General features: G+C 44.4%; 1 protein-coding gene and 1 long non-coding RNA gene across 4 annotated transcripts; one reads left to right on the plus strand and one right to left on the minus strand.

Annotated features, from left to right (window-relative positions):
* Positions 1-248: 248 nt before the first annotated feature.
* On the minus strand, positions 249-11,272 carry LOC123091490 (uncharacterized). 2 transcript variants are annotated; one of them, XR_006443214.1, is made up of 7 exons: positions 11,083-11,272; positions 9,195-9,320; positions 8,667-9,053; positions 4,487-8,512; positions 1,727-1,830; positions 1,223-1,340; positions 249-981 (listed from the first exon to the last, which is right to left on the minus strand). It is a non-coding gene; the product is annotated as an uncharacterized lncRNA (long non-coding RNA). The 2 variants fall into 2 exon arrangements; XR_006443213.1 differs by having other exon boundaries at positions 9,195-11,272.
* LOC123091489 (B3 domain-containing protein Os11g0156000) lies at positions 3,484-5,278 on the plus strand. Of its 2 annotated transcripts, none has more exons than XM_044513022.1 (3): positions 3,484-4,429; positions 4,522-4,714; positions 4,795-5,278. In XM_044513022.1, coding segments are annotated over exons 1-3 (828 nt in total). In that variant the 5' UTR covers positions 3,484-3,795; the 3' UTR covers positions 4,796-5,278. The 2 variants fall into 2 exon arrangements, with proteins under 2 accessions (XP_044368957.1, XP_044368956.1); XM_044513021.1 differs by having other exon boundaries at positions 3,493-4,429; positions 4,810-5,278.
* Positions 11,273-11,516: the final 244 nt, after the last annotated feature.

Raw genomic sequence — 11,516 nt, forward strand, 5'->3', positions numbered from 1 at the left:
TTGCGTGTTCCCACCGCACCACAAAGATCTGCTCAAAAGATCGCTGCAGTGGAGGCAGATTCAGTTCAGTCAGGGACTCAGGGTCAGGCAGCTGCACAAACTCGCACCACTTCCTGGGACAGAAATTTAGGAGGCACGCACAGACGGCAATGAATGCAGAATGGTGGTAAAAGTAGCTGCACGCACCACGGTCCCAATACACGAATGCTCACATCTTGTAATAAAATGAATTGAACAAGGGTAAATAATTTTGATTCTCTCTCCATAAAAACACAAAAGTATACATGACAAAATGAGCTCAACTAATTACTCCAAAGTCCAAACCATGGAAACCATGCAGTGGAATCTTGAAATGAGTTTTCAATATAAATAGGCGGCTGCTTAAAACAAGGATATAAATAGGCGGCAGTGCTAGATAAAACAGAATCACATTGTAGATGCTCGCCAGCCCATCACCACAAAGTGTTAGATGCAAGAACCATAGGTTCATGGCTCTTAAGCTAATGCCATCATAATGCTCTACATATTAGGTTGACATGACATTTTAGCGTTTTAACATAGCTCAGTCTCCAACAGGTAATGACATGCCAGCAAACAGCTAGGATCCTGAATTTTCTTTTTGTGAAATATATTTTCCAACCGATCATTAACCCCATAATGGGCAATTATGATTTCAAATGAAGGCATCTAGATACCTTTGGTTTTGCAATATTAAAAGGTCCAAGATTGGTAATGCTTAATTGCACACTTCCCATGGTGGCATGTATATATTTGTGAATAGGGGAGAGTAACATGCTGCACTCAAGGCTCTCAGTCCCACATCTGCATGAACTTGGCAAAACATGCATCGCCTCTTGGAAAGGAGCTGAGACCACAGAGATAACTAAACTAGGAGCATTAGCATGTGTCCCCTTATCTTGAGTTATCTTGTATTCAATTCCATGGGATACCAACTCATTCATGTGCATGGAGAAACCAAACCTGCATTATCAAAAGATTGGGCAGGTGAGCTGCATCATTGAGTTAAGGAAAAAGGACCTGCAGCGTGGCTCCCTAGTCCCTCCCTATTCATGGTCATGTTTAAATATGATACACTTGGTCAAATTTCACAAGTGCATGCACTACACCAATGTGTTCGGCATATGACTGATAATATTCTAGTTACCCAGCCACTCCTTGACAAACACACGATAAAATCAAGTTGCAACTTGCAGGTACTTACGTATATATGATTGCAGTTCGTTCTTGATTCTTGCCCAAAGTCTAGACATGCAGTCGACAGGACGAACATTAACTGTCTATGTCAAACTAGTCCATTACTGCACACCCAACTTTTGATTCTGAAAGAAAAGGAAATCGTATTGATCAAACATCTTAAATTCCACTAGATATATCATGTGTGCACATAATGTGCGTATTACCAGTTTTCTCAAAACAAAATAGTGAGCGCTTTTTCCACTTCTGCATAGCACCACACCTAGAGCTAAACACAGCACTTGTAGTTTAACCAGGTCAATCCATCTGATTAAGTATATATAATCATGTAGCTACTAAGACTCAACTTTTTTTATTGCATAGTCTGTGCGCACGCACAAAGAAAACTACGGAATATATAATTTCCTGGGAATTTGTATAAAGTAGAGTAACTATGAGGGCCGGGAGCTGTACACGCTGACAACGCAAATACGAAATAGTGGAGACTAACTGGGGACAAAAATCTTATCACCTGAGTTCACAATCCGTTGGGAACTGGAGAAGGGTGCACGATCTCTGTGCAGGTCCAGTTCTCATCCTGGCGTTTGGGAACTTGAAGCACCATCACCATGAACGCTGAACAGAAAGCAGAAGAGGCAATGACAAGGCCACGTGAGATTATGATCACGTACATGTATATCCCCATTATTCTGGTACAGGATTAACAGAAAGCAGGGGCAGAATGAAAGAAAATGAAATGAACAGGAGGGTGATTTGTTTAGATCTGTTAAATCATTGCTATGATTAGATTCTTGACAGTACAACCTAACATAAAAATGACCTCTCTGGTTCCTCCAAAGTTTGGCAAACTGAATAACAGTTAACATAAGCATGCATGCATTAGTAAGCACACAATGCATCTAGCCATAACAGCTTCCCCCAAAACCATGTGACGGAATGCCTGTCTCCAAAGAAGCAAGCAGAGCGACATCGCGGATTTTGTCCCTGATATTTTATGGAATCTGATACAGATCTGCCATTATAGATTTATAAAAGAAAGAAAAAAAAACAGATCACCCAATGTCCTGTGATTCCAATCCTTTAGCAACGATAGGTGCTCCCCAAACGCCCAATGTTTATTAGGACACAAGAAATTAAATCATTTCATCCAACCAAAACCCCCCTTCTGTACCCTCAAGAGAGGCAGGTTGTCATGGCCTCCTGGACCGTTGCAGGTACTGTAGCGCATATACTGGATTGTAGCACTATGACAGCACGCACCAGCGAAGCGGGTTTAGTTTGTTGGACTGAATTTATTTTACTAGAAGTTAGACTGAACTTTCAGAAACAGAGTTTGAGTTTTAGAAGATACACAATCGTGTCAACCTTAGAAAATGCTAAACTTGCGAGATTAATAAGTAGGACGAAATAATTGGTCTCTCAATCGCACATCAATTGTCCACTTCTCCCTACTTGTCCACTGCCCAGCCATGGACTCGGTTGATTTATTTATGACACGAGTTGTCCTGCACCAAATGGAAATAACACCAGTACTACCTTACAGTCAAATTCAAGCCATTGTGTAAGAATCCAGCCAAAACCAGCACCTTGCTTGCAAGTCCTTCTGCTCGGTTAGGTTGTCAGCCAGGCATTCAATTAGACAGACCTGGCAGGACTCTTGATTGTGTTGAATCTGAGATGGAAAAATAAAAATGGCTGGTGCTAGTACCACATGATAGCGCATGATACTTAAATCCCACGGTCCATACGCCCTCAAATGTCACATCCGGCGAGACCAGGCAGTACCAAGACGGACCTGAACAAGTAATTGCCTACCAGCTATTCCAAGCGGACCACAGGTAGTATAAACCATAAATTTCTGCCAAATTACTACTACTACATGCTATTCAGTTGAAAGTGCACAGTAGAATAGACTCTTATTGGCAATCCACTGCCAATGCCAGGTAAAAATGGGAGGCCAGATACTTGGAAATAGAATGGGAAAGCTGGAATATATTCCTTGGTAAGAGGAAATGGGAAGCTAATGACAGTGGTTACTCACACATAGCCTCCAACCACCAAGGCACATGGAAGCAGTGGTAGGGCCTACTCTATTCTACTCCACCTCTTGGATGGCTGTGATTAGGCCACAATGGCCAGGCACCAACTTTGAAGCACCACCACCTGATCATTCCTCATCAGCAGCTAGCTAGACACTGAAACTATATATTCTAACCTCAGCATCAGCAGCAGCTACATACTGAAAGAAACCACACATAAATATATTCTAACCCCAGCAACTTTGAAGCCCTTCACTTTGATTCTTCCTGTCTACCTAGGTTTAAAAATAGTATGCTCCCTCCAAGATCAAAATGCACTGAGCTGAGCTGCTGAGCCCTCATGTACCAGAGAAAATATTCATTCATCACATGGGCACCCCCAAAGCTCCCTCCCCTTGGTAGGCTATAAATGCCTGCCCATGACATCTGCATGGTTCTCTACACCACACACCATCACCACTGCTAGCTATTCCTACTCGATCGTCCCAGCTTTTGCCACAGCCAGCAAGAACCTAACACGTTTTCCACCCAGCTAGCTAGGATGGCCATGAATCCTCTCTCTCAGGAGCACCCCAATGCATGGCCATGGGGGGTGGCCATGTACACGAACCTGCACTACCAGCAGTACCACTACGAGAAGGAGCACCTATTTGAGAAGGCCCTGACGCCCAGCGATGTAGGCAAGCTCAACAGGCTGGTGATCCCCAAGCAGCACGCCGAGAGGTGCTTCCCTCTTGGCGGCGACTCTGGGGAGAAGGGCCTGCTCCTGTCCTTTGACGACGAGGCCGGCAAGCCGTGGCGGTTCCGGTACTCGTACTGGACGAGCAGCCAGAGCTACGTGCTCACCAAGGGCTGGAGCCGGTACGTCAAGGAGAAGCATCTGGAAGCCGGCGACGTCGTGCACTTCGAGAGGGTGCGCGGCCTCGGCACCGGCGACCGTCTCTTCATCGGCTGCAGGCGCCGCGGCGACGTCAGTGCACCAACGGCAGTGGCACCACCGCCTGCCGTGCGTGTCGTGCCGGCGTCTGGTCAGAGTCCCAGGGAGCAGCTGCAGTACCAGCAGCCATGGAGCCCAATGTGCTACAGCACATCCAGCTCGTACCCTACTAGCCCGGCCACCTCCCACGCCTACCGTCGCTCAGCAGAGCACGATCACAGAGACATGCATCATGCAGGTAAGGTTAAGACTGCATGAACTGAGGAACAAAACAAGAGACGTTACCATTTCATACCTCTAACGCCATTTCTGGTGAATGAACAATCGCAGGAGAATCCCAGTGGGACGCAGACACCAGGAGCTGCAGCCCAGCCTCGGCACCCACACGCCGGCTCAGGCTGTTCGGCGTGAACCTCGACTGCGGGCCAGAGCCAGAGGCAGAAGCCGTGCCCGCGACGCCGGCGATGTACGGCTACGTGCACCAGAGCCCCTACGCCGCCGTGTCTCCAGTTCCCAATAACTGGTCAGTACTGAAACATCATTGAGTTGAATCATCGATCGCAACAAGTAGCCACATATAATTCTGAAAATTGACCAATCAAGAACTTAACATGACAGGGGCAGTTCGTAAAGAAGATGACGAGGAGATCTGATGCGATGCCTTTCTTTGCATGAGCTGAACAACCAGCGGTGGAACAAGTTTACTACCACCACCACCAGCAGCCTACTACTGCTGCTATGCACCAAATGACAGGTTTGAATTGACCCGTGGAAGGAAAAGGAAGTGGGGAGATCCCTTGTTCCCCAGTCAATCTTCCATCCACCCATCCATCCATTCATCGCCCCTTTTCTTTTTCTTCTTTTCTCCCCTTTTTGTCTTCCAGAAACACCATTTGATGTACGGCGGCAGGCATGGGTGAGGGGAGGATTCAGGAAAAAGAGAGGGGGAGAGAGGGCTAGACAGTGAGACAGACTTGTGTATGTATATGTGTCATGTCTGAGTGCTTCAGTGGGGCCAAGAAGAACCTCTGAAGCTGATGTATCCTCTCCTGCCTGCTCAAGAAACATCCCCATGGGGATTTTGTTCTCTCCCCTCTCTTTTCTGTACAGTTCTACTGTTGTAGAGCTCATGCAATCAATTGGTGGTGGTGTAACTGCTTTCACTTTTACAATCAATAGGCTCAATGCTTTCACTGCCAACTAGAGGTGCAAGGATTATGTCGCAATGTATTCTGTTACTTTAAATCTTTTGCCTCCGCTTCAAAAAAAGGCCCTGTTAGGAATAAGCGAATAAGGGATATTTTTCATGTCTGTGCCGGGCATGAACTGATTCATGTGAATACATGGAAACATAGCCACTCTAACAATTCCATGAAAGGAAAATTTAGCAAATGCCCAACAATTAAAAATGATGTACTAGCATAAATGATGCCCACATCTGCGGATTTTCCCTTATCTTAATATTTAGTGGTCGGTCTCAACCTTTTTGTTCCCTCGGGGAGGAAAAGTTCAACAAAAGATGAATGTGCAAGTGGGCTCAGTTTCACCTAATAGGATACTGAAACAAAAGGCTGGCTAAGCTGATGGTCTAACAAGCACCAAGTCCAGACACAAAAGGCCGCTAAACTCCAATAACCAGCATGATTCCTCACAAACATGTAAACAGACCAAAAGAAAATTAGAGCTATGTCTCCAGCTTTGTTGCCTATGTAAACAAACCAGCATGAGACAAACAACATGTTATTGTTATGACCGGTCAATGTTACAAAGTAGATGCTGGAGGAACATGAGCTAAACTGACTTGGTGATACCTGCTCTTCAAGTCTTAGCAGAGGGCAAGCCGTCGCCAGCCATAAAAGATTAGCCGTACTGTCAGCTTGCGAAACACGCCGAGGCTAAAATAAAGTGCCTGGAGAATCTAGATTAAAAGCCTAACACCTAGGTCACCAATCTGGTGCAAGCACTTGTTGTAAAGACTAGAGATTGCAGGTGCAAGTTGCCTGAGAAGTAGGTCTTGCTACATACATGCAAGTACGTAGTGGAGAATACCGAGACAAGCTAATTAAACAAGGTCCTAGATCATTCGACTGATCAACTGTGGAAATGATGATTAAAACTAGCAGGCTAACTACTGTATCAACAGCGAGATTTCCTGTCCACTACTGAAACACGAGCCATGTGCACTGCAGGGGCAAGCTTTCCCTAATTCCAAAAGCATGAATGAATTTTATCCCAGGGTTACATGATTAACACTTTTGAACACCAAAACCAATCTATCTTAGCATTAGCGCAAATGGGTCATGTGAGTGCCATAATGGTAAAGCAGACTCTCACTCTATGTAACACATACCGAGAAGGTGCAACTGAAAAGTGCAGGCTAATCGCATCATCTACGTAAAGACTTGCAGCCAAATCTGCAGTTTTTTAAGCTGGGAACAAAACCTATTAACTATGCCCTACTGAGTAGCATTATTGTGAAAGGTCAAATTTTTTTTTACAGGACTACGGAAGAAACGTCAAAGCAAAACATGAGCAACAGTGCCACGAGGATGCATCAATCAGATGAGTGAATGGCCACCCACACCATGCAAACGGGGTGCCAGAGGCCGGATCGACCCAGAAACTGGACCTACAATATGCTGGCCATGATGCACCCGTCAGGCATCAGCCACTGGATCTCGTTGCTTTCCAAATAAGTCACTGCCTTCATGAGGTGAGGCTCATGAGCCAGCATGGTCCACAAGGAACGGGCTGGCCTGATGAATGCTCATGTCTTACTGTAGTTATATGCATCGTTTGCCGTTCTCCCCGGTACCTGCTAGTGGTTCTAGACGCCTGCTTTTGTACAGAAACAGTACTTTCCTTGAGAAAAACAGGTGCAGGATGCAGAGATGGCGGGCCATTGGAGGACTGTAATAAGTGCCTAAGGTATGTCTGATTGTCCTATAACACTATGATGTGCCAATGTGGAAACTACGCATATATTTAAGCTGTTAATGATAACATATGGACAAGCATATACACTGTGTCTGAGATTTCGTCCCGTGTCTTCTTGTGGTACAAAGAGAATGAGTAGGCCTCCAAATCGTTGGCGAGATATGAGTCAAATCTCAGAATAGCAACCCCCTAGACCATATGGCAACAAATAGATTAGTTTAATATTTATTTTTGACCAATGAAAGTGATGACATTTTCCAAAGGAAAAAAACAAAGCATCAGAATTCGGGGTCATTTTGTTTTCTGGAGAAACAAATAAAAACAGTTGTCTGCAAAGAGGAAACAGCTACATGTCAAATGGGAGCTACCCAGATGGTATACAAAGACAAATATTGTTGAGAACTAAAATTTTGTATAATGTCTGACTGAAGATTCAGGGTAACTTGGTTTCCAACTGTACAAGTCACAAGAGATGAATCACAGAATCAAGTTATATATGGATTTCTCCTGACCAAAAAGTAAAATAGATTTAAATCCTACATAGAGTAGGTTTGCATTGATGCAGTACATTTTCCAGTAGTAATTATGTTCAACGCAACAAGGAGAAATACAGTATCAAATATGAAATAACAAATACTCCCTCCGTAAACAAATATAAGAGCGCTTAGATCACTACTTTAGTGTTAAGTGATATAAACGCTCTTATATTTCTTTACAGAGGGAGTAAGTGTTAACAAATTGCAGAACACATGAGAGTGGGAACACTGATGAGGGAATGGAGAATACCACTTTCCATAGCTCATCATTCTTTGATCGGAAACAACAATGAGGATGGTGAAATCATAAGGGAGCAAACCAAGATGTGTATCAATTGCTGCAGTTATCTACTGCAGCACACCCATAGACAATAGTGCCCAGTATTTGCATTGCGGCGAATCATTTCCTGAGACACCCAAATCAACAGGGGCACGGAACAAAGAAATCCACTTCCAGCACATTTCTACATGAATAAATCTTGCACATGTAGGTATTGTCTTATGATGTATGGCGCAACTACTGTACAAGATAAGAGCTTGTAGGTCACTCAGTCTGTTCAGATGATCAAGGACCCACATCTGGGCTACCATTTGCAGTGCACAGTTCAGATGATACTGCTGATATTACACCAACTGGGGTCAGCAGCATGACATTATTGACTTGAATGGCCAATCTCACAATATAAGTCGACATGGATCTTTAAAGCAGCAGAGCCACTACTCACAGGACAATAATTTGCTACATGATGGGAGCACCACTCAAGATGATTGGTCTCATTCAGTTCTCAATCCCCAGAAGTCCCCACAAGAACATGAATCATCCTTAAAATGGTTGAATCTACAGATATCTGGCAATGACCAGACGTTCAGTAAGATGGGTTGCAGTCTTCATGAACTAATGGAGAAATGGAATTTACAGATCCTAAGGTTTTGTATATCGTAATAATCGGTAATACTAACTTAAGTTGATCAAACCAAAGAAAGTAACAGGTCCTCACTTACTTGTTTAAGCAGCTCCAGCCTCCCCCTTCGAGTAGTCATGCACATACATGAAGGTCACATTGTGTTAGCTGGCCCTGTGAAGAGATCTTCTCATCTCACGGTAAATTACCTTTAACGTATTATAGAGGGTGCTCTGTCTCTGTTGGCAAGATACTATCCCACTTTGGACTGGCAGCATACATATCTGAATGCCAAACATGATTTCTACCCTTGTCAGGTCTAAGTTGGAAAAAAAGTTCGGTCACTATTCTGGCTAATCTTATTCTCCTGTAGCTCCTGCATTACCCTGGCAAAGATCCTCAACATAGAAGCAGTAGGTTCAAACACCGTTACTGGAACCAAATCCCAGGCCTTGTCAATCCTCCTAGCTCGTCCAGAAACATCAACCTTTCAAAAATAGAGAAGGATATTAGCCAGGTTCAACCGAATGATCAGTCATCACTCATTAGCAATCTTAAGTAGTGATGGCCCTCTCCAAATAAGCCTGCATGACTGCATACTGACAGTACAGGTAAACGGGTACCTCACCTTCATTCAGAGAAACCCTTAACCGCTGCGTTTCCTTGAAAAGAATCTTAACTCCTCAAGAGCGAGCATGCCTAGAAAACCAGCGACCATTGCACTGCGCTATCTGAAGAGCATTATGCGCATACCCTGCAAGCAACAAGCTCCATGTAACTGTGATTCTCTGTGGCATCTTTTAACAAATCCAGCTTGCATCCTTAAATCATATTAAGCTTTGCATGAACATCACGAACTACAGTTCTGACAGAACTACTGGAGTCCAGTGCAAGCTTGATGGCCATGGCGTGTAACTGCTTGCATTTACACAAAGCATATTTTCCAGGACATGCACATAGAGTGCTGCTAAAGGTAAATTCACTCATGTGCACCCCATGTTGGTGCATCACTGAAAAAAGCACCAGAACTTGCATATCCTCTCCACTACGAGTACCCAGCAATCATGGTGCTACATGAGACTATACTTTTGACCGGCATTGCATCAAAATGATGATGAGCACAGTCATTCTGATCACGTTCTGTGTACAGACTGGTAAGAATAAGGGTTGCATGTGAGAGTATATGTTACCACACACAGAGGAATATCTAACCCGATGCCAGCTTTTCCCAACCAAGACGGCAAGAGGACCTCTTCGCACATAGCAATGCCACGACAAAAATAAGATAATAATTTAAGAAACCCTCATATCATATCTCATATTGTCTGTCGTTTACTTCTTATAATGCTGCCTGATAGCGGTGTCGGCTTGTAACATGAACAGATATACAAACCCATTCATACAAACATGTAGAGCAACATACAGAGGTCGCCAACAATAAATCTTCTAGCATCACGGCATTTAGCAGAAGATAAAGGTGCCATATTATGAATCAATTCAACCAACGAAGCTTTCTGCTTCCTTAACAGCACTATGCAGTTGCCCATAACAAAACAGTACTAAGCAGTCTGAAAATGACACGGGTACAAAAGGTTAAGACCAGAAGCACGAGAACACTTTGGAAAGCAAAATAAAATTCCCTATATAAACCCCATGGGTCCCTAAAACATGGGAACACCTACCAAGCAATTGACAGACACCAATGCACCAATTAAACCAACCACAGTACGCGCGCACATCTCACATTGTTCTTTTTTCTGATTAACGAACTGTATGTAGTAAACAGAAGTTGTTACTAAGGGAACCTCACAGGAAATGGGAGACCAGCTTGCTGTTTTAGGAACATCACTGTGGAGGAAATACATATAGAAGGTACTCCCTCCGTTCCTAAATATAAGTCTTTTTAGAGATTCCACTATGGACTACATACGGAGCAAAATGACTGAATCTACACTCTAAAATATGTCTATATACATCCGTATGTAGTTTGTAGTGGAATCTCTAAAAAGACTTATATTTAGGAATGGAGGGAGTACAAAACATGGTTGGAAGCATAACTACAGAACCGAACTGCAAGACACAACTATCAATTCAGCACAGCAAAGAAATATACAAAAGATCGAAGCAACACATTCCCATCTCGTGAATTACTCTCCTTCAGTCGCTAGAACAATATTGTCACGAAGATTGCCAGTGCCCTACGTGTTGCATTGGATTGCATTGCCGTATATATTTCCTTGTACCTCTTTCCAAATTCTCACCTTACCTACTTAAATTGCTGAATAGGGGTTCTAAAAAAAAGGGGGGCCGTGAGAACAGGCAACGCCGCGGACTCGTAGACATCTACTCGTTAATGCACAGCAAAGCGATACTTGCCTCGTTGATGCAAATCATCAAAATATGCCTCCGGTGGGAGACGATAACGCTTGGCATAAGACACAAAGAGTTGCGAGCCTCTCGGTTGGAGCATTACGTCGAACAGCGTGGGTGCACGCCGTGCTCGATGCCTGCAGTACCTGAGACAGTTGGGGACGCAGGCAGACACCGTCCGCTTCCGAGGAGGCTGGATCAGTGGCGCGACGAGAAGGAGGAGATCGCGCAGGGGAGTTGGTGCAGAATACGAGGGAGGGAGTTTTTTGATAGGGGAAAAACCATGGGGAGGAAGACGGAGCAGACGAGAAAACGGGGACCGTGTGACGGATTGGTTTCGGCTTACAGGCTTCAGAGTTCCTCGACATAGGCGACAATTCTTATTTGACGCCCCCAAACGCTTGCTCCCGGCCCGGCCCGGCCCAGTTAGCGCTCGTGGTGAACCAACCTGTGTTGGATGATTAGGTGGACAGTGGTATTCCCAGCCCATCAGAGTTCAAGTCCTGGTGCTTGCATTTATTTCTGAATTTATTTTAGGATTTCCGGCAATGCGCTTTCAGTGAGAGGCGACGTTTCCGTC

This window comes from Triticum aestivum, chromosome 4B (genome assembly GCF_018294505.1).
Source record: "Triticum aestivum cultivar Chinese Spring chromosome 4B, IWGSC CS RefSeq v2.1, whole genome shotgun sequence".
Taxonomy (NCBI): Eukaryota; Viridiplantae; Streptophyta; class Magnoliopsida; order Poales; family Poaceae; genus Triticum; species Triticum aestivum.

Coding starts and splice junctions, on each gene's coding strand:
- LOC123091489 (XM_044513021.1), top strand. CDS start 3,796: ATGGCCATGAATCCTCTCTCTCAGGAGCACCCCAATGCATGGCCATGG. Junction 4,430..4,521: donor CAGAGACATGCATCATGCAG/GTAAGGTTAAGA, acceptor GAACAATCGCAG/GAGAATCCCAGTGGGACGCA.